Source organism: Nerophis lumbriciformis, linkage group LG32 (genome assembly GCF_033978685.3).
Source record: "Nerophis lumbriciformis linkage group LG32, RoL_Nlum_v2.1, whole genome shotgun sequence".
Lineage (NCBI taxonomy): Eukaryota > Metazoa > Chordata > Actinopteri > Syngnathiformes > Syngnathidae > Nerophis > Nerophis lumbriciformis.
The window spans coordinates 7512249-7539777 of NC_084579.2; the positions used below are offsets into that span (position 1 = coordinate 7512249).

At 34.4% G+C, this 27529-nt stretch overlaps 2 protein-coding genes across 3 annotated transcripts in view; both read right to left on the reverse strand.

Moving 5' to 3' along the window:
* The window catches only part of atp6v0a2a (ATPase H+ transporting V0 subunit a2a), a 53629-nt gene extending 43936 nt beyond the window's left edge, over positions 1 to 9693 (reverse strand). Inside the window, exon 1 of the mRNA XM_061926761.1 lies at positions 9170 to 9693. Within this exon, the coding sequence (XP_061782745.1) occupies positions 9170 to 9280 (111 nt within the window). The 5' untranslated portion in view covers positions 9281 to 9693. The remainder of the gene's footprint in view (positions 1 to 9169) is intronic.
* A 2959-nt stretch (positions 9694 to 12652) lies between these two features.
* Positions 12653 to 24034, reverse strand: nfkbil1 (nuclear factor of kappa light polypeptide gene enhancer in B-cells inhibitor-like 1). 2 transcript variants are annotated; one of them, XM_061926896.2, is made up of 4 exons: positions 23616 to 24034; positions 15725 to 15837; positions 13663 to 13801; positions 12653 to 13583 (listed from the first exon to the last, which is right to left on the reverse strand). In XM_061926896.2, exons 1-4 carry the CDS (start codon positions 23887 to 23889, stop codon positions 12985 to 12987), a joined length of 1125 nt encoding a protein of 374 aa, XP_061782880.1. In that variant the 5' UTR covers positions 23890 to 24034; the 3' UTR covers positions 12653 to 12984. The 2 variants fall into 2 exon arrangements, with proteins under 2 accessions (XP_061782880.1, XP_061782881.1); XM_061926897.2 differs by having other exon boundaries at positions 12684 to 13583; positions 13663 to 13777; positions 23616 to 24022.
* Between the last annotated feature and the right edge of the window lie 3495 nt (positions 24035 to 27529).

Sequence of the window (27529 nt, forward strand, 5' to 3'; positions counted from 1 at the left end):
CTGGAATTTCAGGAAAATAATTTTTCCAGTTCATAAAACAACTTCATTTTCTGTCCTGACTAAGAGGAATGTTTTGACAGTGTTTTTGACAGGTTGAAATGGGTGGGAAATAAAGTTAGAAAAAGACAGGAATTCCTGGAAATTTGTTGAATGTGGAAAAATGGTAGTGAATGTACAGAATGAGTTGAATGTGTTGAAGGTGGAATGATTTGAATAGGTTGAAAAATGTGGGAATTGGGCAACTTGGAAAAATGTCCCATTCATTTCAATAGGAATTTCCAGAAAATTTGGAAATTTTGGAAAAAGCGGGATTTTTTTGGGGAAAATTGTAAAAAAACAAACCAAAAAAACCTTGAATGTTCTGAATGAGTGGAAATGGTTGGTGATGGAATTTTTCAAAATCAGTCAACGAATGTTGAAGTAGTAACATTTTTCATTCAGAAATCGTATTACGGAAATCCTGGAATTTCAGGAAAACCAGGAATTTTTCCAGTTCATAAAACAACTTAATTTTTTGTCCTGACTAAGAGGAATGTTTTGACAGCGGAACGCTTGAAATGTGTTGAAAAATGTGAAAGGATTCATCGCACTAAAAAAGGTTGGAAATAAGGTTAGGAAAAAACAGGAATTCCTGGAAATTTATTGAACGTGGAAAAATGGTAGTTTGAATGTCTAGGATGAGTTGAATGTGTTGAAGGTGGGATGGTTTGAATCGGTTAAAAAATGTGGGAATTTTGTCGAAATTTGAATAATGGATGATTAATTTTAAATATGGAAGATGTCTCTGAAAACTGGGAATTCTAGGAATTCTGGGAATTTAAAAAAATAATTGTCACACAATTCCTGAAAAGGCTGAATATTTTGAAGTTGGAACGGTTTGAGTTGGATGAAAAATGTAGGAGTTGTGGAATTTTGAAAAGTATCCCATTCATTTGAATAGGAACTTCCAGAAAATTTGGGAATTTTGGAAAAAGCGGGAATTTTTTGGAAAATGGTAAAAAAACAAAAAACAAAAAAAAAACCTTGAATGTTCTGAATGAGTTGAAATGGTTGGTGTTGGAATTTTTCAAATCAGTCAAGGAATGTTGAAGTAGTAACATTTTTAATTCAGAAATGGTATTACGGAATTCCTGGAATTTCAGGAAAACCAGGAATTTTTCCAGTTCATAAAACAACTTCATTTTTTTGTCCTGACTAAGAGGAATGTTTTACAGTGGAAAACGGGATGAAAAATGTAGGAATTGTGGAATTTAGAAAAATGTCCCATTCATTTGAATAGGAATTTCCTGAAAATTTGGGAATTTCGGAAAAAGCGGGATTTTTTTGGGGAAAAATGGTAAAAAAAAAACAACTACCTTGAATGTTCTGAATGGTTGGTGTTAGAATTTTTCAAATCAGTGGAGGAACGTTGAAGTAGTAACATTTTTCATTCAAAAATGGTATTACGGAATTCCTGGAATTTCAGCAAAACCAGGAATTTTTCCAGTTCATAAAACAACTTCATTTTTTGTCCTGACTAAGAGGAATGTTTTGACAGGTTGAAATGGGTGGGAAATAAGGTTAGAAAAAGACAGGAATTCCTGGAAATTTGTTGAACGTGGAAAAATGGTAGTTTGAATGTACAGGATGAGGTGAATGTGTTGAAGGTGGAATGGTTTGAATAGGTTGAAAAATGTGGGAATTTTGTCGACATTTTAACAATGGATGATTCATTTTAAATGGGGAAAATGTCTCTGAAAACTGGAAATTCTAGGGATTTCTAGGAATTTCGGGAATTAAAAAATAATAATTGTCACAAATTTCCGGAACAGGCTGAATATTTTGAAGTTGGAATTTTGAATTGAATGAAAATGTAGGAGTTGTGGAATTTGGACAAATGTCCCATTCATTTCAATAGGAATTTCCAGAAAATTTGGAAATTTAGGAAAAAGCGGGATTTTTTGGGGAAAACTGTAAAAAACAACAACCTTGAATGTCCTGAATGAGTTGAAATGGTTGGTGTTAGAATTTTTTAAAACCAGTCAAGGAATGTTGAAGTAGTAACATTTTTCATTTAGAAATAGTATTACGGAATTTCAGGAAAACCAGGAATTTTTCCAGTTCATAAAACAACTTCATTTTTTGTCCTGACTAAGAGGAATGTTTTGACAGTGTTTTTGACAGGTTGAAATGGGTGAGAAATAAGGTTAGAAAAAGACAGGAATTCCTGGAAATTTGGTGAATGTGGAAAAATGGTAGTTTGAATGTACAAGATGAGTTGAATGTGTTGAAGGTGGAATGGTTTGAATAGGTTGAAAAATGTTGGAATTTTGTCGAAATTTTAACAATAGATGATTCATTTTAAATGGGGAAAATGTCTCTGAAAACTGGGAATTCTAGGAATTCCGGGAATTTTTTAAAATAATTGTCACAAATTTCCTGAACAGGCTGAATATTTTGAAGTTGGAACGGTTTGAATTGAATGAAAAATGTAGGAGATGTGGAATTTGGACAAATGTCCCATTCATTTGAATAGGAATTTCCTGAAAATTTGGGAATTTTGGAAAAAGATGGAATTTTTTTTGAAAAATGGTAAAAAACAAACAAAAAAAAACCTTGAATGTTCTGAATGAGTTGAAATAGTTGGTGTTGGAATTTTTTTAATCAGTCAAGGAATGTTGAAGTAGTAACATTTTTAATTCAGAAATGGTATTACGGAATTCCTGGAATTTCAGGAAAACCAGGAATTTTTCCAGTTCATAAAACAACTTCATTTTTTTGTCCTGACTAAGAGGAATGTTTTACAGTGGAAAACGGGATGAAAAATGTAGGAGTTGTGGAATTTAGAAAAATGTCCCATTCATTTGAATAGGAATTTCCTGAAAATTTGTGAATTTCGGAAAAAGCGGGATTTTTGGGGGAAAAACGGTTAAAAAAAAAAACTACCTTGAATGTTCTGAATGAATGGTTGGTGTTGGAATTTTTCAAATCAGTCAAGGAACGTTGAAGTAGTAACATTTTTAATTCAGAAATGGTATTACGGAATTCCTGGAATTTCAGCAAAACCAGGAATTTTTCCAGTTCATAAAACAACTTCATTTTTTGTCCTGACTAAGAGGAATGTTTTGACAGGTTGAAATGGGTGGGAAATAAGGTTAAAAAAAGACAGGAATTCCTGGAAATTTGTTGAATGTGGAAAATGGTAGTTTGAATGCACAGGATGAGTTGAATGTGTTGAAGGTGTGATGGTTTGAATAGGTTGAAAAATTTTGGAATTTTGTCGACATTTTAACAATGGGGAAAATGTCTCTGAAAACTGGAAATTCTAGGGATTTCTAGGAATTTCGGGAATTAAAAAAAAACAATTGTCACAAATTTCCGGAACAGGCTGAATATTTTTGAAGTTGGAAGTTTGAATTGAATGAAAATGTAGGAGTTGTGGAATTTGGACAAATGTCCCATTCATTTCAATAGGAATTTCCAGAAAATTTGGAAATTTTGGAAAAAGCGGGATTTTTTGGGGAAAATTGTAAAAAACAATAACTTTGAATGTTCTGAATGAGTTGAAATGGTTGGTGTTAGAATTTTTCAAAACCAGTCAAGGAATGTTGAAGTAGTAACATTTTTCATTTAGAAATAATATTACGGAATTCCTGGAATTTCAGGAAAACCAGGAATGTTTCCAGTTCATAAAACAACTTCATTTTTGTCCTGACTAAGAGGAATGTTTTGACAGTGTTTTTGACAGGTTGAAATGGGTGAGAAATAAGGTTAGAAAAAAACAGGAATTACTGGAAATTTGCTGAATCTGGAAAAATGGTAGTTTAAATGTACAAGATGAGTTGAATGTGTTGAAGGTGGAATGGTTTGAATAGGTTGAAAAATGTTGGAATTTTGTCGAAATTTTAACAATGGATGATTCATTTTAAATGGGGAAAATGTCTCTGAAAACTGGGAGTTCTAGGAATTCCGGGAATTTTTTAAAATAATTGTCACTAATTTCCTGAACAGGCTGAATATTTTGAAGTTGGAAGTTTGAACTGAATGAAAAATGTAGGAGTTGTGGAATTTGGACAAATGTCCCATTCATTTGAATAGGAATTTCCTGAAAATTTGGGAATTTCGGAAAAAGCGGGATTTTTTGGGGAAAATTGTAAAAAACAATAACCTTGAATGTTCTGAATGAGTTGAAATGGTTGGTGTTAGAATTTTTCAAAACCAGTCAAGGAATGTTGAAGTAGTAACATTTTTCATTTAGAAATAGTATTACGGAATTCCTGGAATTTCAGGAAAACCAGGAATTTTTCCAGTTCATAAAACAACTTCATTTTTTGTCCTGACTAAGAGGAATGTTTTGACAGGTTGAAATGGGTGGGAAATAAGGTTAAAAAAAGACAGGAATTCCTGGAAATTTGTTGAATGTGGAAAAATGGTAGTTTAAATGTACAAGATGAGTTGAATGTGTTGAAGGTGGAATGGTTTGAATAGGTTGAAAAATGTGGGAATTTTGTCGAAATTTTAACAATGGATGATTCATTTTAAATGGGGAAAATGTCTCTGAAAACTGGGAATTCTAGGAATTCCGGGAATTTTTTAAAATAATTGTCACAAATTTCCTGAACAGGCTGAATATTTTGAAGTTGGAAGTTTGAATTGAATAAAAAATTTAGGAGATGTGGAATTTGGACAAATGTCCCATTCATTTGGAATGGAATTTCCTGAAAATTTGGGAATTTCGGAAAAAGCGGTAATCTTTGGGAAAATGGAAAAAAAAAAACTTGAATGTTCTGAATGAGTTGAAATGGTTGGTGTTGGAATTTTTCAAAACCAGTCAAGGAATGTTGAAGTAGTAACATTTTTCATTTAGAAATAATATTACGGAATTCCTGGAATTTCAGGAAAACCAGGAATGTTTCCAGTTCATAAAACAACTTCATTTTTGTCCTGACTAAGAGGAATGTTTTGACAGTGTTTTTGACAGGTTGAAATGGGTGAGAAATAAGGTTAGAAAAAAACAGGAATTACTGGAAATTTGCTGAATCTGGAAAAATGGTAGTTTAAATGTACAAGATGAGTTGAATGTGTTGAAGGTGGAATGGTTTGAATAGGTTGAAAAATGTTGGAATTTTGTCGAAATTTTAACAATGGATGATTCATTTTAAATGGGGAAAATGTCTCTGAAAACTGGGAGTTCTAGGAATTCCGGGAATTTTTTAAAATAATTGTCACTAATTTCCTGAACAGGCTGAATATTTTGAAGTTGGAAGTTTGAACTGAATGAAAAATGTAGGAGTTGTGGAATTTGGACAAATGTCCCATTCATTTGAATAGGAATTTCCTGAAAATTTGGGAATTTCGGAAAAAGCGGGATTTTTTGGGGAAAATTGTAAAAAACAATAACCTTGAATGTTCTGAATGAGTTGAAATGGTTGGTGTTAGAATTTTTCAAAACCAGTCAAGGAATGTTGAAGTAGTAACATTTTTCATTTAGAAATAGTATTACGGAATTCCTGGAATTTCAGGAAAACCAGGAATTTTTCCAGTTCATAAAACAACTTCATTTTTTGTCCTGACTAAGAGGAATGTTTTGACAGGTTGAAATGGGTGGGAAATAAGGTTAAAAAAAGACAGGAATTCCTGGAAATTTGTTGAATGTGGAAAAATGGTAGTTTAAATGTACAAGATGAGTTGAATGTGTTGAAGGTGGAATGGTTTGAATAGGTTGAAAAATGTGGGAATTTTGTCGAAATTTTAACAATGGATGATTCATTTTAAATGGGGAAAATGTCTCTGAAAACTGGGAATTCTAGGAATTCCGGGAATTTTTTAAAATAATTGTCACAAATTTCCTGAACAGGCTGAATATTTTGAAGTTGGAAGTTTGAATTGAATAAAAAATTTAGGAGATGTGGAATTTGGACAAATGTCCCATTCATTTGGAATGGAATTTCCTGAAAATTTGGGAATTTCGGAAAAAGCGGTAATCTTTGGGAAAATGGAAAAAAAAAAACTTGAATGTTCTGAATGAGTTGAAATGGTTGGTGTTGGAATTTTTCAAAACCAGTCAAGGAATGTTGAAGTAGTAACATTTTTCATTTAGAAATAATATTACGGAATTCCTGGAATTTCAGGAAAACCAGGAATGTTTCCAGTTCATAAAACAACTTCATTTTTGTCCTGACTAAGAGGAATGTTTTGACAGTGTTTTTGACAGGTTGAAATGGGTGAGAAATAAGGTTAGAAAAAAACAGGAATTACTGGAAATTTGCTGAATCTGGAAAAATGGTAGTTTAAATGTACAAGATGAGTTGAATGTGTTGAAGGTGGAATGGTTTGAATAGGTTGAAAAATGTTGGAATTTTGTCGAAATTTTAACAATGGATGATTCATTTTAAATGGGGAAAATGTCTCTGAAAACTGGGAGTTCTAGGAATTCCGGGAATTTTTTAAAATAATTGTCACTAATTTCCTGAACAGGCTGAATATTTTGAAGTTGGAAGTTTGAACTGAATGAAAAATGTAGGAGTTGTGGAATTTGGACAAATGTCCCATTCATTTGAATAGGAATTTCCTGAAAATTTGGGAATTTCGGAAAAAGCGGGATTTTTTGGGGAAAATTGTAAAAAACAATAACCTTGAATGTTCTGAATGAGTTGAAATGGTTGGTGTTAGAATTTTTCAAAACCAGTCAAGGAATGTTGAAGTAGTAACATTTTTCATTTAGAAATAGTATTACGGAATTCCTGGAATTTCAGGAAAACCAGGAATTTTTCCAGTTCATAAAACAACTTCATTTTTTGTCCTGACTAAGAGGAATGTTTTGACAGGTTGAAATGGGTGGGAAATAAGGTTAAAAAAAGACAGGAATTCCTGGAAATTTGTTGAATGTGGAAAAATGGTAGTTTAAATGTACAAGATGAGTTGAATGTGTTGAAGGTGGAATGGTTTGAATAGGTTGAAAAATGTGGGAATTTTGTCGAAATTTTAACAATGGATGATTCATTTTAAATGGGGAAAATGTCTCTGAAAACTGGGAATTCTAGGAATTCCGGGAATTTTTTAAAATAATTGTCACAAATTTCCTGAACAGGCTGAATATTTTGAAGTTGGAAGTTTGAATTGAATAAAAAATTTAGGAGATGTGGAATTTGGACAAATGTCCCATTCATTTGGAATGGAATTTCCTGAAAATTTGGGAATTTCGGAAAAAGCGGTAATCTTTGGGAAAATGGAAAAAAAAAAACTTGAATGTTCTGAATGAGTTGAAATGGTTGGTGTTGGAATTTTTCAAAACCAGTCAAGGAATGTTGAAGTAGTAACATTTTTCATTTAGAAATAGTATTACGGAATTCCTGGAATTTCAGGAAAACCAGGAATTTTTAAGAGGAATGTTTTGACAGTGTTTTTGACAGGTTGAAATGGGTGAGAAATAAGGTTAGAAAAAGACAGGAATTCCTGGAAATTTGTTGAATGTGGAAAAATGGTAGTTTGAATGTACAAGATGAGTTGAATGTGGAATGGTTTGAATAGGTTGAAAAATGTTGGAATTGTGTCAAAATTTTAACAATGGATGATTCATTTTAAATGGGGAACATGTCTCTGAAAACTGGGAATTCTAGGAATTCCGGGAATTTTTAAAAATAATTGTCACAAATTTCCTGAACAGGCTGAATATTTTGAAGTTGGAACGGTTTGAATTGAATGAAAAATGTAGGAGTTGTGGAATTTGGACAAATGTCCCATTCATTTGAATAGGAATTTCCAGAAAATTTGTGAATTTCGGAAAAAGCGGGAATTTTTGGGAAAATGGAAGAAAAAAAACTTGAATGTTCTGAATGAGTTGAAATGGTTGGTGTTGGAATTTTTCAAAACCAGTCAAGGAATGTTGAAGTAGTAACATTTTTCATTTAGAAATAGTATTACAGAATTCCTGGAATTTCAGGAAAACCAGGAATTTTTCCAGTTCCTAAAACAACTTCATTTTTTTGTCCTGACTAAGAGGAATGTTTTGACAGGTTGAAATGGGTGAGAAATAAGGTTAGAAAAAGACAGGAATTCCTGGAAATTTGTTGAATGTGGAAAAATGGTAGTTTGAATGTACAGGATGAGTTGAATGTGTTGATGTTGGAATGATTTGAATAGGTTGAAAAATGTGGGAATTGTGCAACTTGGAAAAATGTCCCATTCATTTCCATAGGAATTTCCAGAAAATTTTGGAAAAAGCGGGATTCTTTTGAGGAAAATGGTAAAAAAACAAAACAACTTTGAATGTTCTGAATGAGTTGAAATGGTTGGTGTTGGAATTTTTCAAAATCAGTCAAGGAAGGTTGAAGTAGTAACATTTTTCATTCAGAAATAGTATTACGGAATTCCTGGAATTTCAGGAAAACCAGGAATTTTTCCAGTTCATAAATCAACTTTATTTTTTTGTCCTGACTAAGAGGAATGTTTTGACAGGTTGAAATGGGTGGGAAATAAGGTTAAAAAAAAGACAGGAATTCCTGGAAATTTGTTGAATGTGGAAAATGGTAGTTTGAATGCAGAGGATGAGTTGAATGTGTGATGGTTTGAATAGGTTGAAAAATGTGGGAATTTTGTCGAAATTTTAACAATGGAGGATTAATTTTAAATGGGGAAAATGTCTCTGAAAACTGGGAATTCTAGGAATTCCTTAAAATAATTGTCACAAATTTCCTGAACAGGCTGAATATTTTGAAGTTGGAACGGTTTGAATTGAATGAAAAATATAGGAGATGTGGAATTTGGACAAATAACAAATTGAATAGGAATTTCCTGAAAATTTGTGAATTTCGGAAAAAGCGGGAATTTTTGGGAAAATGGAAAAAAACAAACTTGAATGTTCTGAATGAGTTGAAATGGTTGGTGTTGGAATTTTTCAAAATCAGTCGAGGAATGTTGAAGAAGTAATCTACTAATCATATCCTGTTATTGATCCTAGGATCAATAACATTCTCCATCTAAAATCATCAGATGCCCTATGGGACACATGGTGGTGATCTACAACGATGCACGTTCAGGTGTCTTTATAAAAAGTAGGATTTTTGGAACACCTCTCGTGTTGTGCAAGTGTACATACATATATATACAGTATATATATATTAATAAGTCGTGGTTTTGTCGGAAGCCGAACAAAGTGCGCATGCTCACTGACTAAAACATGTGTACTTACGTCTCGGAACTCGACCAAGCCCAGTTCTCCCAGCTGGCTGATGCAGTCGTACTCCGAGCCGGACTGCAGGAACAACTGGGCCAAACACATCTCCTCACTCCGGAACACCATTTTGTAATCTTCACTCTCCTCCTCCTCCACCTCTTTATTCCACCTCGTCACTCAGCGTGGGGGCTTTAATTCCGACTAGAATGTTCTGGAACTATTCTGCCCTCCATGGTGGTTCATCTTCGAGTCGCCTCGTCCCTTTTAGAAGGCGGTGGATGTTGAGAAAAGAGCAAAGCCTTGATTGTGCATCTTCTCCCGCCTTATCAAACACCTGCCATGATGCCGTCTCACACGCAGCGGCGACAAACGGCGGCAATCAACCACGGCGATGAAAAAAAAAGGGAGAAATAATCCAATTGGTGGTCGAGTTAAGGTTTGAACGCTCGTTAAAAATCACGTCACGGGCGAGAAATGAGCGTGGGCCTTTCTCTCGTCCGCCAATTGACACAGATTGAGGCTAGCAGGGGGGTTGCCAGATGTGCTGAATTACCCTCGGACAAGACCTATCTATAACACCAACAAAACTCACTTGACGCTAAATTTTACAGTCGCTCGGCAAATAAAAAGTGTTATTATCTACCAAATTGTGTTGGTTTTATTCAAACAATATTTGATAAATCATAATATCATTTAGCGATTTAGGGGGTTGTTTTGCAAACATGGCAACCATCTCTAAAGGCAGCCTTACCTTTTCTCTCCTTTGTGTGACACAGCCTTTGTCTACTTTCGTTTGAGGCCTTCATTTTGACCAAGAATGACATTTCAAATATCGCTTAATGTACCCAAATATTTTGTCTTCGCTTAAGTACAGTACGCATGTTTTTTTCCCCATAAATAACAATAAAAAAGGAAAAAAAAAGAGGATTTTTTTCCCCATTAAAATAAGGGATTTCACCCTCAAAAAAGGGAACATTTTCCAAAAAATATAAGGGCCTTTTTACCCTTTTTTCCAAAATTGTGTTTAAAATTGGGCAACAATTCTAGAAAATGTGCTTTTTTTCCCCCGAAAAAAATTGTTTGATTTTTCCCCATTAAAATAAGGGATTTCACCCTCAAAAAAGGGAACATTTTCCCAAAAATATAAGGGCCTTTTTACCCTTTTTTTTTTTCCAAAATTGTGTTTATAATTGAGCAACAATTCTAGAAAATTTGCTTTTTTTCCCCCCCAAAAAATTGTTTGATTTTTCCCCATTAAAATGAGGGATTTCACCCTCAAAAAAGGGAACATTTTCCAAAAAATATAAGGGCCTTTTTACCCTTTTTTCCAAAATTGTGTTTATAATTGAGCAACAATTCTAGAAAATGTGCTTTTTTTCCCCCGAAAAAAATTGTTTGATTTTTTTTTTTTAAATAAGGGATTTCACCCTCAAAAAAGGGAACATTTTCCAAAAAATATAAGGGCCTTTTTACCCTTTTTTCCAAAATTGTGTTTATAATTGAGCAACAATTCTAGAAAATGTGCTTTTTTTTTCCCCAAAAAAAATTGTTTGATTTTTTTTTTAAAGGGATTTGACAAATTGTGACCTTTCTACCAGCACCATTTCTGTCATTGTTTGCGTTTCAAAATAAGGCAACAATTCTGGAAAATGAATACTTTTTTTACCCCAAAAATTGTGAATGAAAAAAAGGCATTTTCCCCCAAATAAGAGAAAATTATCTCAAAAAAATAAAAGGTATTCTGGCCTTTCGCCTGGCACAACTATGCCTGCCAACATTTGCATCTGAACTTTGGGCAACATTTCTGAAAATAAGGATTTTTTTTTCTGCATGAATGTTTTTTTTCCCCCACAAAATTTTTTTGAATCAAAAACTAAGTGCAACATTTCTGGGGAATAAGGATTTTATCCCTCATAAATATTTTTTTCAAACATTTTTTCTTTCTTTTTTTTAATCTTAAAACCCCCCACCATATGTCAACATTGGCGTTTGAAAATCAGGCAACATTTCTGGAAAAGAAGGATTTTTTTTCCACGTAAATAACTTAATTTCTTCAAAATGTTGGGATTAAAAAATAGGGCAACATTTCTAGAAAATAAGGAATTTTTCTTCGTAAATAATTTAATTTCCCCAAATTGTGGGATTAAAAAATAGGGCAACATTTCTGGAAAATAAGGAATGTTTCCATTTAAATAATTTAATTTCCCCAAAATGTTCGGATTAAAAAATAGGGCAACATTTCTGGAAAATAAGGATTTTTCCTCATAAATAATTTAATTTCCCCAAATTGCAGGATTAAAAAATAGGGCAACATTTCTGGAAATTAAGGAATGTTTTCCACTTAAATAACTACATTTCCCCCAAATTTTCGGATTAAAAATACGGCAACATCTCTGTAAAATAAGGATTTTTTTCCCACGTAAATAATTTAATTTCCCCAAAATTTTGGGATTGAAAAATAGGGCTACATTTCTGGAAAATAAGGATTTTTTCCACGTAAATAATTTAATTTCCCCAAAATATTGGGATTGAAAAATAGGGCAACATTTCTGGAAAATAAGGAATGTTTCCACTTAAATAATTTAATTTCCCCAAAATCGTCTGATTAAAAAATAGGACAACATTTCTGGACAATAAGGATTTTTTCGACATAAATAATTTAATTTCCCCAAAATTTTGTGTTTTAAAAAAATAGGGCAACATTTCTGGAAAATAAGATTTTTTTCCCTCGTAAATAATTTAATTTCCCAAACATTTTAGATTAAAAAATAGGGCAACATTTTTGGAAAATAAGGGTTTTTTCCACGTAAATAATTTAATTTCCCCAAAACGTTGGTATTAAAAAATAGGGCAACATTTCTGGAAAATAAGGATTTTTCCCTTGTAAATGATTTAATTTCCCAAAATTTTGAGATTAAAAAATAGGGCAACATTTCTGGAAAATAAGGAACCCCCTCAAATAAGGGGTCTCCCACCAGAAAAAAAGACAAGATTTTAAAATGTAAGAGAAATTCTGGCCTTTCTACCAGCGGTCCCCACAATTCCTGTCAACATTTGCGATTGAAAATAATGCAACATTACTGGAAATTAAGGAAGTTCTTTTTCCCCAAAAAATGAGGGGTTCTCCCCTAAAGAAATTAACCCCCAAAATGAGGGATTTTTTTCCCCGAACAAAATAAGGAACCCCCCAAAAAGAGATTTGTCCCTCAAAAAAATAAGTGAAATTTCCCCTCCAAAATATGGGAATATTTCCCCCTAAAATAAGGAATTTCTCCCATCAAAATAAGGGAATTAATTTCCTAAAAATAAGGGACATTTTCGACCCCCAAATTAGGGGAATGTTTTCCCTCAAAAATAAAATAAAAGAATAAAAAAATGTTGGATATTTTCCTTCCCCAAAATAAGGAATGTCCCCCTCTGTATAAAATAATGGCATTTTCTTCCCATAATTAAGGGAAATCCCAGCCCCCCAAAATAAGGAAGACCCCCAACTGTGTGTTGTATAAATTGCAGCCCTGCTGTGGTTTCCCTGAAGAAAAACATTTGGGGGAAACTAAACGAAGGGTTGTCAGTCAGTCTTCCACTATGACAACAAGTCAGAGGCAAATAAAATAATGAAATGTGTGTGAGAAAATGAGAGTGCTGATTTAATACTGAATATCACAGACATGAGGACAGAGCAGTGGAACACACACTCATAAATACAAGAGCTAAACAACAATAATTTACAGTAAAAATACAAATTCCTTCAAGATTTGCCTGTGATGGTAGTTTGAAGGTGTGTCAGAGTGACATTCCCAGAGTTCAGTGGTGTACCTAATGAAGTGACCTCAGGTCCTCAGACTCTGGGCCAGCCTGTTGAGTTCCTGCGACAGAGCGGTCACCGTGTCCAAGATCCTGCGCTTGTCCTTCTCCTGCAGCCTGGCCTCACACCTCTGGGCGAACTTATCGGGATGCCACAGCGTCTGCTGCTTCCGTAGCGCCTTGCGGAAGACCGCCGCGTCCTTGCGGTCCACGCCGTGCAGCATCACGTCCGCCATCTCCTGAACCGTGCCGCGCGGTGCCGGCCAGGGGATGTCGGCGTAGCACAGCAGCTCGCCGCCGCCGTCGTCGTCGGGCGCGCTGGCTTTGAAGGTGGCGGCGCACATTTGATCGTAGCGATGCTTCTTGCCCAGACGGGTCTCTTCCTCTTTGCGTGCGGCGCGGTCCAAATACTCCTGGTGCTCCTTCTGGAGACGCTGGTGCAGCTCCTGGTAGTTCTCCTCTTTTTCTCCCTCGCTCTCCTTCTTCTTCTCCTTCTTCTTGCGGCCAGAAGACGCCGCTATTCTCTGAGCTTCTGCATTCTTCTTGGAGAAATATTCCCCTCTGATGCGGTCAGCCCAGTCGCCGTAGTCCTCCTCCTCCTCGTCCACAGCCAGGTAGTCGTCCGCTGTCACACCAGTACAAACAACTACCATTTAACAGATAGATGGCTAAAAAAATACATAAGAATTGGTGGGTTTTTTTACCGTCATAAACTCCAAAGGTCTCACAGAACTCGTCCTCACATTCGCCAAAAAGTTTTTCCATCCAATCTCGTTCTGGGTCAGACTTTGGTGGTCCGCTGGTGCTCGCTGGCGTCTCCTGACACAATTCATCACATAAGAACTGAAATATAGATATAGAGCAGTGTTTTTCAACCACTGTGCCGCGGCACACTAGTGTGCCGTGAGATACAGTCTGGTGTGCCGTGGGAGATGATCTAATTTCACCTATTTGGGGTAAAAATATATTGTCTGCGTGCGTCACTAGATCAGCAACGAACTCTGAGAATTCATTGATAAAGTCCGAGTAGGGCCCTGGGGGGCGGTAGATAACAGCCATATCGAGAGGCAGCGGTGCGACAGACCTCATAGTAAGCACCTCAAACGATTTGTATATATTATTTAGGTTAGGGGTAAGGTTAAAGTTTTCATTGTATATTAGTGCGACCCCCCCCCACCCCTTTTAAGGGGACGGGCAATATGCGCATTCGTATAGTTAGGAGGAGATGCCTCATTTAGCGCAAAAAAAATCGTCTGGTTTGAGCCAGGTTTCGCTAAGACCAATGACGTTAAGATTGTTGTCTCTAATGACCTCATTAACTAATAACGATTTGGGAGACAATGATCTTATGTTTAAAAAGCCCATATTATAAGTATTGGGCTGTTTTGACGAGTTTTTGTTTAAATTATCCGTAGTAGCAATATTAATAATGTTGCGTTTATTATACGTAGTGCACTTTAAATAGTTTCGACCATATCTAGGAATTGATACGACGGGAATTTTCAGATTGTTTGCTTAATGCTGCGATCCACTGAACGCATCATGATTTGCCGCCTCAGTAGAATGCATATCTACCCTTAACACATTCACAACAGAAAACACATTATGTGAGTTGTGTGTTATTTTAAGAAAATTGCTATGCGTACAGGAATTATCCAGCCTGGCGCTGGCTAGTTCTAGCTTAACTGACTCCTCACCCGGACTAGCAGGCTCTGTAATTGCCTGTGACCGGGCTTGCTCTAGTGTAGTTAGTCAAATGTGACTTAAACAGTAGTCTATGTTTTTAGACAGGATGATGGCGCCTTCCTGGTTAGGGTGAAGGCCGTCTCTCATCAGCAAGCCTGGTTTGCCCCAGAAAGAGGGCCAATTATCAATAAACGTTAGTCCCTGTTGTCTACAGAAGCTAGCCAGCCACTTGTTAAGCGAGACTAATCTGCTATATCTCTCATCATTGCCTCTCGCAGGCAGGGGGCCAGAGACAATCACTCTTGTGCAGCCCTTTGAGAAACTTGTGATTTAGGGCTATATAAATAAACATTGATTGATTGATTGAAATATATTTTGCAAACCAGTAATTATAGTCTGCAAATGATGTGTTGTTGTTGAGTGTCTGTGCAGTCTAGAACTCAGCAGAGTAACCGTGTAATACTCTTCCATATCAGTAGGTGGCAGCAGGTAGCTAATTGCTTTGTAGATGTCAGAAACAGCGGAAGGCAGCGTGCAGGTAAAAAGGTATCTAATGCTTAAACCAAAAATAAACAAAAGGTGAGTGCCCCTAAGAAAAGGCATTGAAGCTTAGGGATGGCTATGCGGAACGAAACTAAAACTTAACAGGCTACAAAGTAAACAAAAACAGAATGCTGGACGACAGCAAAGACTTACTGTGGAGCAAAGAAAATGTACCTCCGAACATGACACGACTATCAACAATGTCCCCACAAAGAAGGATAAAAACAACTGAAATATTCCTGATTGCTAAAACAAAGTAGATGCGGGAAATATCGCTCAAAGGAAGACATGAAACTGCTCAACACAAAACACCCACTGTAACTTCAGAGTGTTTTGCCACATGTGGTACACGCCTTTAGGGAGCGGACAAACACGTGTGTAAAAAAAACCAAGCAAACGGTCTTAATGTAGCATCTAAATGTCAACAAGTTGGTATCGGTGTTATTGTATTGTATGCTAGCATGGCTTCCCAGGCATTTGGGCCGCCACCCGTAAAGGGAGCTTCCCAAATGTTCTTTAGAACCTTCTTTTACCCACCTCTGACAGTTTGCTCCAGTTGAGGAGGTCCTGGGGTGTCACTCCTGCAGTGTTGGCGGCGTCCATGGCCTCTGGGCAACTCTTTCGGAGAGGCACAACCAGGTCATCATAAGCTGGAGGAAGAAATTAATCATTAGTCATTTATATTTATATTTATATCAGTGGTTCTTAACCTGGGTTTGATGGAACCCTAGGGGCTCGGTGAGTCGGCCTCAGGGGTTCGGCGGAGGTCAAGACACACCCGACTCAGCGTGTAAATAAATACTTATTATGGATACCCCCAAACAACGTTCCCTCTAATTTTCCATCTGATTTGCAGGTGTGTCATTTGTTGTGAGTTCATGCACTGTGTTGGTTTTGTTCTTTGAACACGTTGATGTTCATGCACGGTTCACTTTGTGCACCAGTGAAAAAATATATAACTTTGTCTTGAATTTGAGAAAAAAAACATTTTATTTTTCACCAAATAATGGTTCGGTGAATGCGCATATGAAACTGGTGGGGTTCTGTACCTCCAACAAGGTTAAGAACCACTGAGATATATATATATATATATATATATATATATATATATATATATATATATATATATATATATATATTAGAGATGCGCGGATAGGCAATTATTTCATCCGCAACCGCATCAGAAAGTCGTCAACCATCCACCAAACGATCTAACATTTAATCAGAACCGCACCCGCCCGTTGTTATATATCTAATATAGACGATGCAAGGCATTAGTGAGGTAATAAAGCTTTTGCCTGTTAAAGAAAGGAGACTGATCCAATGCAGCACAGACATTCAATGCGTGCCACGCTGTCACGGCCCAGACGCACACCAGTGCGCAATCATATGGGAGCAGCGCTGAGCGCACCTCCAAGCGCGTCTCGCTGCCGGCGACGGCCGGGTATGGGCCCGACGCTCCAGCGCCATCCATTTTCAGGGCTAGTTGATTCGGCAGGTGGGTTGTTACACACTCCTTAGCGGGTTCCGACTTCCATGGCCACCGTCCTGCTGTCTATATCAACCAGGGTGAGCTCCACCCCTTTCGTGAGCGCACTGCGCACGGAGTGACCCCTGTTACGCGCCCCCGGCAACGGGGGTGGCGGGCAGGTAAGCTGCGCGGGCGGAGCGCGCGGAGTGACCCCTGTTACGAGCCCCCGGCCACGGGGGTGGCGGGCAGGTAAGCCGCTTACCTGCTGCGCGTGACGCCGGCCGCGGCGAAGGCGGACGAGGCGGGGTGTCGGTGCGGTGGTGACCCTGGACATGCGTCGGGCCCTTCTCGCGGATCGCCTCAGCTACGGCTCCCGGTGGGGCCCTCTCGGGGGAAGGGGCCTCGGTCCCGGACCCCGGCGAGGCGTCCCTTCTCCGCTCCGTAAAAGTGTCCATCTCTTTTTTGTTTCTTCTTCTGTTGTGGCATATGCTGCAGGTGCCTGCTCGTTTTTCGTATGCGGGTAACAACATTTAACTATGTATATATATTTCCGAATTGGTTTAACTGCCACCCGCCTGAATCTATTTAAAATCTAATTTTTTTTTATTTCAACCGCCCGACCCGACCCGCGGATAAAATCAAAAAATTTTTTATTTCAACCGCCCGATCCGCGGATAATCCGCGGACTCCGCGGTTGTGTCCGCAAACCGCGCATCTCTAATATATATATATATATATATATATATACATACACTTTGGAAGGAGAGTCAATGTTGTTTAGTGAGCCAAGTGGTGCAGTGACACTCTACATCCAGCAGATGGCGATAGAGCGGGGTAGTTGGTAAACACACTAAGACGATGTTTACACTGCAGGACAAAGTGGCCCAATTTGTTTTATTTATCAGTTTTTTCCATCTTACTGAAAGTAGATACGGGAAATATCGCTCAAAAGGAAGACATGAAACTGCTACAGGAAAATACTAAAAAAAAAGAAAAAGCCACCAAAATAGGAGCACAAGACAAGAAGTAAAACACTACACACAGGAAAACAGCAAAAAAGTCCAAATAAGTCAGGGTGTGATGTGACAGGTGGTGACAGTACACCTACTTTGAGACAAGAGCTATAGTGATGCATGTTTGGTTATGGTATAAAGTCATATCCAACAATTGCGACAACGACTTTTTACTGTCAACTGAGTTTCGTTTTTGAATGATTTCTGCTGGTAGTGTGCCTCCGCATTTTGTCAACACACAAAATGTGCATTGGTTCAAAAAAGGTTGAAAAACACAGGCACTTACACAATGTATACTGCCATCGCGCGGACTGGAGTTAAATTGCATTAAACGTCAATATTTTATTTTCCCCCAAACACATTTAGTCTCCATATTAGTACTGAATCAATCATTTCCATGAAGTATTTAAGTACAACGTTATCTTTATTTTTTTAAATCTTAAAAACCCCCACCATATGTCAACATTTGCGTTTGAAAATTAGGCAACATTTCTGGAAAATAAGAATTTCTTTCCACGTAAATAATTTAATTTCCCCAAATTGTGGTATTAAAAAATAGGGCAACATTTCTGGAAAATAAGGATTTTTCTCGTAAATAATTTAATTTCCCCAAATTGTGGGATTAAAAAATAGGGCAACATTTCTGGAAATTAAGGAATGTTTCCAATTAAATAATTTAATTTCCCCAAAATTTTCGGATTAAAAAATAGGGCAACATTTCTGGAAAATAAGTTTTTTTTCGCACGTAAATAATTTAATTTCCCCAAAATGTTGTGATTAAAAGATAGGACAACATTTCTGGAAAATAAGGATTTTTTTCCACGTAAATAATTTAATTTCCCCAAAATGTAGGGATGAAAAATAGGGCAACATTTATGGAAAATAAGGATTTTTCCTCGTAAATAATTTAATTTCCCCAAATTGTGGGATTTAAAAATAGGGCAACATTTCTGGAAATTAAGGAATGTTTCCACGTAAATAATTTAATTTCCCCAAAATGTTGGGATTAAAAAATAGGGCAACATTTCTGGAAAATAAGGATTTTTTCCAAAAAAAAAAAATCTAACTTCCCCAAAATGTTAGGCGTAAAAAATAGGGCAACATTTCTGGAAAATAAGGATTTTTCCTCATAAATAATTCAATTTCCCCAAATTGTGGGATTAAAAAATAGGGCAACATTTCTGGAAATTAAGGAATGTTTCCACTTAAATAATTTAATTTCCCCAAAATTTTCGGATTAAAAAATAGGGCAACATTTCTGGAAAATAAGGATTTTTTTCCACGTAAATAATTTAATTTCCCCAAAATGTTGGGATTAAAAAATAGGGCAACATTTCTGGAAGATAAGGATTTTTCCTCCTAAATAATTTAATTCCCCCAAATTGTGGGATTAAAAAATAGGGCAACATTTCTGGAAAATGAGAATTTTTCTCGTAAATAATTAAATTTCCCCAAATTGTGGGATTAAAAAATAGGGCAACATTTCTGGAAATTAAGGAATGTTTCCGTGTGAATAATTTAATTTCCCCAAAATGTTGGGATTAAAAAATAGGGCAACATTTCTGGAAAATAAGGATTTTTTTCCACGTAAATAATTTAATTTCCCCAAAATGTTGTGATTAAAAAATAGGACAACATTTCTGGAAAATAATGTTTTTTTCCACGTAAATAATTTAATTTCCCCAAAATGTAGGGATTAAAAATAGGGCAACATTTATGGAAAATAAGGATTTTTCCTCGTAAATAATTTAATTTCCCCAAATTGTGGGATTAAAAAATAGGGCAACATTTCTGGAAATTAAGGAATGTTTCCACGTAAATAATTTAATTTCCCCAAAATGTTGGGATTAAAAAATAGGGCAACATTTCTGGAAAATAAGGATTTTTCCTCATAAATAATTTAATTTCCCCAAATTGTGGGATTAAAAAAAAGGGCAACATTTCTGGAAAATAAGGATTTCAGTACACCTACTTTGAGACAAGAGCTATAGTGATGCATGCATGCTTGGTTATGGTTTAAAGTCATATCCAACAATTGCGACAACGACTTTTTACTGTCAACTGAGTTTCGTTTTTGAATGATTTCTGCTGGTAGTGTGCCTCCGCATTTTGTCAACACACAAAATGTGCATTGGTTCAAAAAAGGTTGAAAAACACAGGCACTTACACAATGTATACTGCCATCGCGCGGACTGGAGTTAAATTGCATTAAACGTCAATATTTTATTTTCCCCCAAACACATTTAGTCTCCATATTAGTACTGAATCAATCATTTCCATGAAGTATTTAAGTACAACGTTATCTTTATTTTTTTAAATCTTAAAAACCCCCACCATATGTCAACATTTGCGTTTGAAAATTAGGCAACATTTCTGGAAAATAAGAATTTCTTTCCACGTAAATAATTTAATTTCCCCAAATTGTGGTATTAAAAAATAGGGCAACATTTCTGGAAAATAAGGATTTTTCTCGTAAATAATTTAATTTCCCCAAATTGTGGGATTAAAAAATAGGGCAACATTTCTGGAAATTAAGGAATGTTTCCACTTAAATAATTTAATTTCCCCAAAATTTTCGGATTAAAAAATAGGGCAACATTTCTGGAAAATAAGTTTTTTTTCGCACGTAAATAATTTAATTTCCCCAAAATGTTGTGATTAAAAGATAGGACAACATTTCTGGAAAATAAGGATTTTTTTCCACGTAAATAATTTAATTTCCCCAAAATGTAGGGATGAAAAATAGGGCAACATTTATGGAAAATAAGGATTTTTCCTCGTAAATAATTTAATTTCCCCAAATTGTGGGATTTAAAAATAGGGCAACATTTCTGGAAATTAAGGAATGTTTCCACGTAAATAATTTAATTTCCCCAAAATGTTGGGATTAAAAAATAGGGCAACATTTCTGGAAAATAAGGATTTTTTCCAAAAAAAAAAAATCTAACTTCCCCAAAATGTTAGGCGTAAAAAATAGGGCAACATTTCTGGAAAATAAGGATTTTTCCTCATAAATAATTCAATTTCCCCAAATTGTGGGATTAAAAAATAGGGCAACATTTCTGGAAATTAAGGAATGTTTCCACTTAAATAATTTAATTTCCCCAAAATTTTCGGATTAAAAAATAGGGCAACATTTCTGGAAAATAAGGATTTTTTTCCACGTAAATAATTTAATTTCCCCAAAATGTTGGGATTAAAAAATAGGGCAACATTTCTGGAAGATAAGGATTTTTCCTCCTAAATAATTTAATTCCCCCAAATTGTGGGATTAAAAAATAGGGCAACATTTCTGGAAAATGAGAATTTTTCTCGTAAATAATTTAATTTCCCCAAATTGTGGGATTAAAAAATAGGGCAACATTTCTGGAAATTAAGGAATGTTTCCGTGTGAATAATTTAATTTCCCCAAAATGTTGGGATTAAAAAATAGGGCAACATTTCTGGAAAATAAGGATTTTTTTCCACGTAAATAATTTAATTTCCCCAAAATGTTGTGATTAAAAAATAGGACAACATTTCTGGAAAATAATGTTTTTTTCCACGTAAATAATTTAATTTCCCCAAAATGTAGGGATTAAAAATAGGGCAACATTTATGGAAAATAAGGATTTTTCCTCGTAAATAATTTAATTTCCCCAAATTGTGGGATTAAAAAATAGGGCAACATTTCTGGAAATTAAGGAATGTTTCCACTTAAATCATTTAATTTCTACAACATTTTCAGATTGAAAAACATTTCTGGAAAATACGTTTTTTTTCCATGTAAATAATTTAATTTCCCCAAAATGTTTGGATTAAAAAAAAGGGCAACATTTCTGGAAAATAAGGAATTTTCGTCGTAAATAATTTAATTTCCCCAAATTGTGGGATTAAAAAATAAGGCAACATTGCTGGAAATTAAAGAATGTTTCCATTTAAATCATTTAATTTCCCCAAAATTTCCGGATTAAAAAAATAGGGCAACATTTATGGAAAATAAGAATTTTTTTCCACAAAAATAATTTAATTTCCCCAAAATGTTGGGATTAAAAAAAAGGGCAACATTTCTGGAAAATAAGGAATTTTCCTCGTAAATAATTTAATTTCCCCAAATTGTGGGATTAAAAAATAGGGCAACATTTCTGGAAAATAAGGATTTTTCCTCGTAAATAATTTAATTTCCCCAAATTGTGGGATTAAAAAATAGGGCAACATTTCTGGAAATTAAGGAATGTTTCCGCGTAAATAATTTAATTTCCCCAAAATGTTGGGATTAAAAAATAGGGCAACATTTCTGGAAAATAAGGATTTTTCCTCATAAATAATTTAATTTCCCCAAATTGTGGGATTAAAAAATAGGGCAACATTTCTGGAAATTAAGGAATGTTTCCACTTAAATAATTTAATTTCCCCAAAATTTTCGGATTAAAAAATAGGGCAACATTTCTGGAAAATAGGGCAACATTTCTGGAAAATAAGGATTTTTTTCCACAAAAATAATTTAATTTCCCCAATATGCTGGGATTAAAAAATAGGGCAACATTTCTGGAAAATAAGGATTTTTTTCAACAAAAATAATTTAATTTCCCCAAAATGTTGGGCGTAAAAATTAGGGTAACATTTCTGGAAAATAAGGATTTTTTTCCCACAAAAATAATTTAATTTCCCCAAAATGTAGGGCGTAAAAAATAGGGCAACATTTCTGGAAAATAAGGATTTTTCCTTATAAATAATTTAATTTCCCCAAATTGTGGGATTAAAAAATAGGGCAACATTTCTGGAAATCAAGGAATGTTTCCACTTAAAGAATTTAATTTCCCCAAAATTTTCGGATTAAAAAATAGGGCAACATTTCTGGAAAATAGGGCAACATTTCTGGAAAATAAAGATTTTTTTCCACGTAAATAATTTAATTTCCCCAATATGGCGAAGTTGGTAGAGTGGCCGTGCCAGCAATCGGAGTGTTGCTGGTTACTGGGGTTCAATCCCCACCTTCTACCATCCTAGTCACGTCCGTTGTGTCCTTGGGCAAGACACTTCACCCCTTGCTCCTGATGACTGCTGGTTAGCGCCTTGCATGGCAGCTCCCGCCATCAGTGTGTGAATGGGTGTGTGAATGGGTGAATGTGGTAATACTGTCAAAGCGCTTTGAGTACCTTGAAGGTAGAAAAGCACTATACAAGTATAACCCATTTATTTATTTTTTATTTATAATATGTTGGGATTAAAAAATAGGGCAACATTTCTGGAAAATAAGGATTTTTTTCCACAAAAATAATTTAATTTCTCCAAAATGTTGGGCGTAAAATTAGGGCAACATTTCTGGAAAATAAGGATTTTTTTCCCACAAAAATAATTTAATTTCCCCAAAATGTTGGGCGTAAAAAACAAGGCAATATTTCTGGAAAATAAGGATTTTTTGTTGTAAATAATTTAATTTCCCCAAAATTGTGGGATTAAAAAATAGGGCAACATTTCTGGAAATTAAGGGATGTTTCCACTTAAATCATTTAATTTCCCCAAAATGTTGGGATTAAAAAATAGGGCAACATTTCTGGAAAATACGGATTTCAGTACACCTACTTTGAGACAAGAGCTATAGTGATGCATGCATGCTTGGTTATGGTTTAAAGTCATATCCAACAATTGCGACAACGACTTTTTATTGTCAACTGAGTTTCGTTGTTAAATGATTTCTGCTGGTGGTGTGCCTCCGCATTTTTTCAACGCAAAAAAAGGTGCCTTGCCTCAAAAAAAGGTTTAAAAACACAATGTATACTGCCACCGCGTGGACTGGAGTGAAATTGCGTTAAACGTCAATATTGTATTTTTCCCCAACACATTTAGTCTCCATAGTAAAACACATTTAGTATCCATATTAATACTGAATTAATAATTTCCATGAAGTATTTAAGTACAACGTTAGGCGATAAACTAGTACATGATGTATGATGTGGCTCACCCGCTCTCCCGTGCTTTAAGGCCCGGTTTAGGGCGAGGTGTAGCGGCGTGTCTCCCTTCCTGTCCCGGGCTCGCACGTCAGCTCCGTGTCGGAGGAGCAGCCTTAGGACGGCGTCGTCCCCGAGGCCACACGCCAAGTGCAGCGGGCTCCTCTGCCTCTTGCCCTGGGTGAAGTTCACCTCCAAGTCCCGGTGCTTGCGCAGGTAGGACTTGAGTTTGAGCAAGCTTCCCTCTTCCACGTACTTCCACAGCCGCTTCTGGTGGCGAGTCAGCATGGTAGTGTAGTGATATGTGCTGAGACTACAATAATACTTTTGTTTTTTATCCTTTGTTTATTTTCTTTAGTTTTTAATCCAGCGAGCATGAATTAGCATTGTTAGCGAGCAATGGCGGCGGTCCGTCTACTTTTAAGTTCCGGAGCAACTAAAGCGAGGACATAATGGTTCCGGCTTTAGCGTGATTTTGCCACTAGATGTCAGCATTCACTTGTAGGTGTTTGATGATTTAGATGAGTAATATTTACATGTTGATAATACATACATGATATTGATAATACATACAGGATATTGATAATACATACAGGATATTGATAATACATACAGGATATTGATAATACATACAGGATATTGATAATACATACAGGATATTGATAATACATACAGGATATTGATAATACATACAGGACGATGTCTAAAACGTGTGAGTGTGTTGCTACCATTAGTTGCGACGCCTGAGGCTGAACGCCTCGATGATGTCATCAAGATGTGACAGGTTTTTTCTACTATATCAAAACAAACAAACCGCTACATCGATTTATGAAAGTAAGGCCTACATTTTCTAATTGACTTAATGGGTTACAATTATCAATCAAATCCTGGAGAATGATTAAGAGTACAACATTTGTTGTTCAATTAAAAAATTAAAAAATAAAAATTATATATATATATATATATATATATATATATATATATATATATATATATATATATATATATATATATATATATATATATATAATATTTTTTTATTTATTTATTTTTTTCCCCCTTGGTGTTGAAAGTGCCTTGACTTTTGTGTGAATTATAAATGTATGTTTGTTGTTCAATAAAAAAAAATACAAAATGAATAAATAAATAAAAATAAAAATACATATATATATGTATATATATATATATATATATATATATATATATATATATATATATATATATATGTGTATATTTTTTTATTGTGTGAATTATAAATGTGTTTGTTGTTCAATAAAAAAAATACAAAATGAATAAATAAAAAATAAAAAAAATAATAAAAAAATAAAAAAATAGACATATATATATATATATATATATATATATATATATATATATATATATATATATATATATATATATAGTATATTTTTTTAATTGCGACTAAAAAAATAAAAAAATATACATATATATATATATATATATATATATATATATATGTATATATATGTATATTTATTTATTTATTTATTTTTTATTTATTTATTCATTTTGTATTTTTTTTTATTGAACAACAAACATACATTTATAATTCACACAAAAGTCAAGGCACTTTCAACACCAAGGGGGAAAAAAAAAAAATATATATATATTTAATTATATATATACACACATATATAATTATAAAAATATATATAATATACATATATTTTTTATGTATAATTATATATATAATTATATTAAAAAAAAAATATAATGTATATACATTTTTTTTAATATATATATATAATTATATATATATATATATATATATATGTATATAATTATATTAAAAAAAAAAATATATATATATATAATTATATTTAAAAAAATATTATATATATATATATAAAATATTTTTTTTTACATTGAACAACAAACACACATTTATAATTCACACAAAAGTCAAGGCACTTTCAACATCAAGGAAAGAAAGCAAATACAGATGAAGTAATAATACTAAAAAAATATGAAAAAAATAATAAATAAAAAGACAAAAAGGGCTACTTAAATCACTTTAAATGTTATATATTTAAAGTGATTAATTTATATATATATATATATATATATATATATATTTATATATATATATATATATATATATATATATATACATATATATATATATATATTTATATATATATATATATATATATATATATATATATATATATATATATATATATATATATATATAAAATACAAAAATGTCGATTTATGAAAGTAAAACCTACATTTTTTAATTGGCTTAATAATTTAAAATGATCAGTTAAATCTTGGAAAATTATTACAAATACAAACGGCCTTAAATTAATTTCGTTATTGCAGAACTTTAAAGTGATTTGAATTAGCCTTTTGTTGTCTTTTTTTAATTATTATTTATTGTTATTATTTGTATATTCTATTGGTATTTGCTTTAGTTTTCTTTCCTTTATATTGTTTTGTGAAAGACACTATTCGCTCAACCTGATGGATGTTTGAAATTGTTGCGATTTGTTGGAAGTGCCTTGGTTTTTGTGTACGTTGAGAATATAAGTTTGTATGTACATTGTTCAATGAAAAAAAAAAAAATCAAAACAAAAATACTACTGGTAGTATCGTGCAATAATTGCAGGACAAGAAACCAAATTAAAAATATAATCGTTTCTGTCGAAATGTTTACTCCTGTATCTATTGATATCCATCCATCCATTTTCTACCGCTTGTCCCTTTCGGGGTCGTGGAGGGTGCTGGAGCCTATCTCAGCTGCATTCGGGCGGAAGGCGGGGTACACTGATTGCAGGGCCAACACAGATAGACAGACAACATTCACACACTAGGGACCATTTAGTGTTGCCAATCAACCTATCCCCAGGTGCATGTCTTTGGAGGTGGGATATAGTTATCCTTATTATAACTTACCAAGTTATTCTTCTTACATTTTACTTTTCAAACTGTTACCATGTTTTCTTTTGAAGCGGTAGAAAATGGATGGATGGATTGCTCAAGCTATATACAGTTAGTTTAAAAATATATATATTTTAAAAACTTAGGTTTTCGCTAAAGGGCTCGGTTCAAGCATTTGAAAGTTCATGGAGCCCTTTTTTGCTGTATGTCAACTCTCTTGACCTATGCCCAGACGCAGATGAGGAATAATCTCCCTTTTATTTATTAGTATTATTTTATTCTATTTTTTATTTTATTATATATTATTATTATTAATTTTTATTTTATTTTATTATTATTATTATATATATATATATTTTTTATATATATCTGTCTGTCTCTGGCCGCGTATGTGTGTGTGTGTGTGAGAATGTGTCTGTCTTTGTCGTCTTACTTGTTACATAATTGTGCCATTTGTCCCTCGTTAGTGGGACCTGAGTGGGGTGGGAGGATGGGTGGGTGGGTGGTTTGGGTTTTAAGGGAAAGGGTGTGAATCATTTACTGACTTTAAAATTGTACTGTTTTGACTTGCACTTTTTTCTGTCTATTTGAAAATGCCAATAAAAAAAAGTTGGGGAAAATATATATATTTTTAATTTCCTCTTATCAACCAATTAGTGTTGTATTAAAACAAGGATTAATAAGCGGGATTTAAGAATTTATCATATTTTAAGGGCTTTCCCTTCTTTTTTCAGATTTTTAACAATTTGCTTCACAGTTTCCAATCTTCCAATTGAACAAAATCAGGGCCGGCCCGTGGCATAGGCCGTATAGGCAAATGCTAAGGGCGCCGTCCATCAGGGGGCGCCACGCCAGTGCCACAAATGTTGGAGAGAAAAAAAGAAAAGAAAAAAAAGTTGGTACTATTATTTCTAAATACAAAAAATAATCCCACGTTAATTAAAATGCAAAGTAAAGCCTATTTAATAGAAATATTATTTGTTACAACATTACGCCCCCTCACTCCCCCCGTCTCCCCCCTCAT

What these genes read in the sequence shown, in the direction of transcription:
- nfkbil1 (XM_061926896.2), bottom strand. Translation starts at nt 23,889, where the DNA reads ATGCTGACTCGCCACCAGAAGCGGCTGTGGAAGTACGTGGAAGAGGGA. An exon ending in CTTAAAGCACGGGAGAGCGG is followed by an intron (nt 15,838 to 23,615) that starts GTGAGCCACATC and finishes TTCTTCCTCCAG; the next exon opens with CTTATGATGACCTGGTTGTG. An exon ending in GACCTTTGGAGTTTATGACG is followed by an intron (nt 13,584 to 13,662) that starts GTAAAAAAACCC and finishes CTGGTGTGACAG; the next exon opens with CGGACGACTACCTGGCTGTG.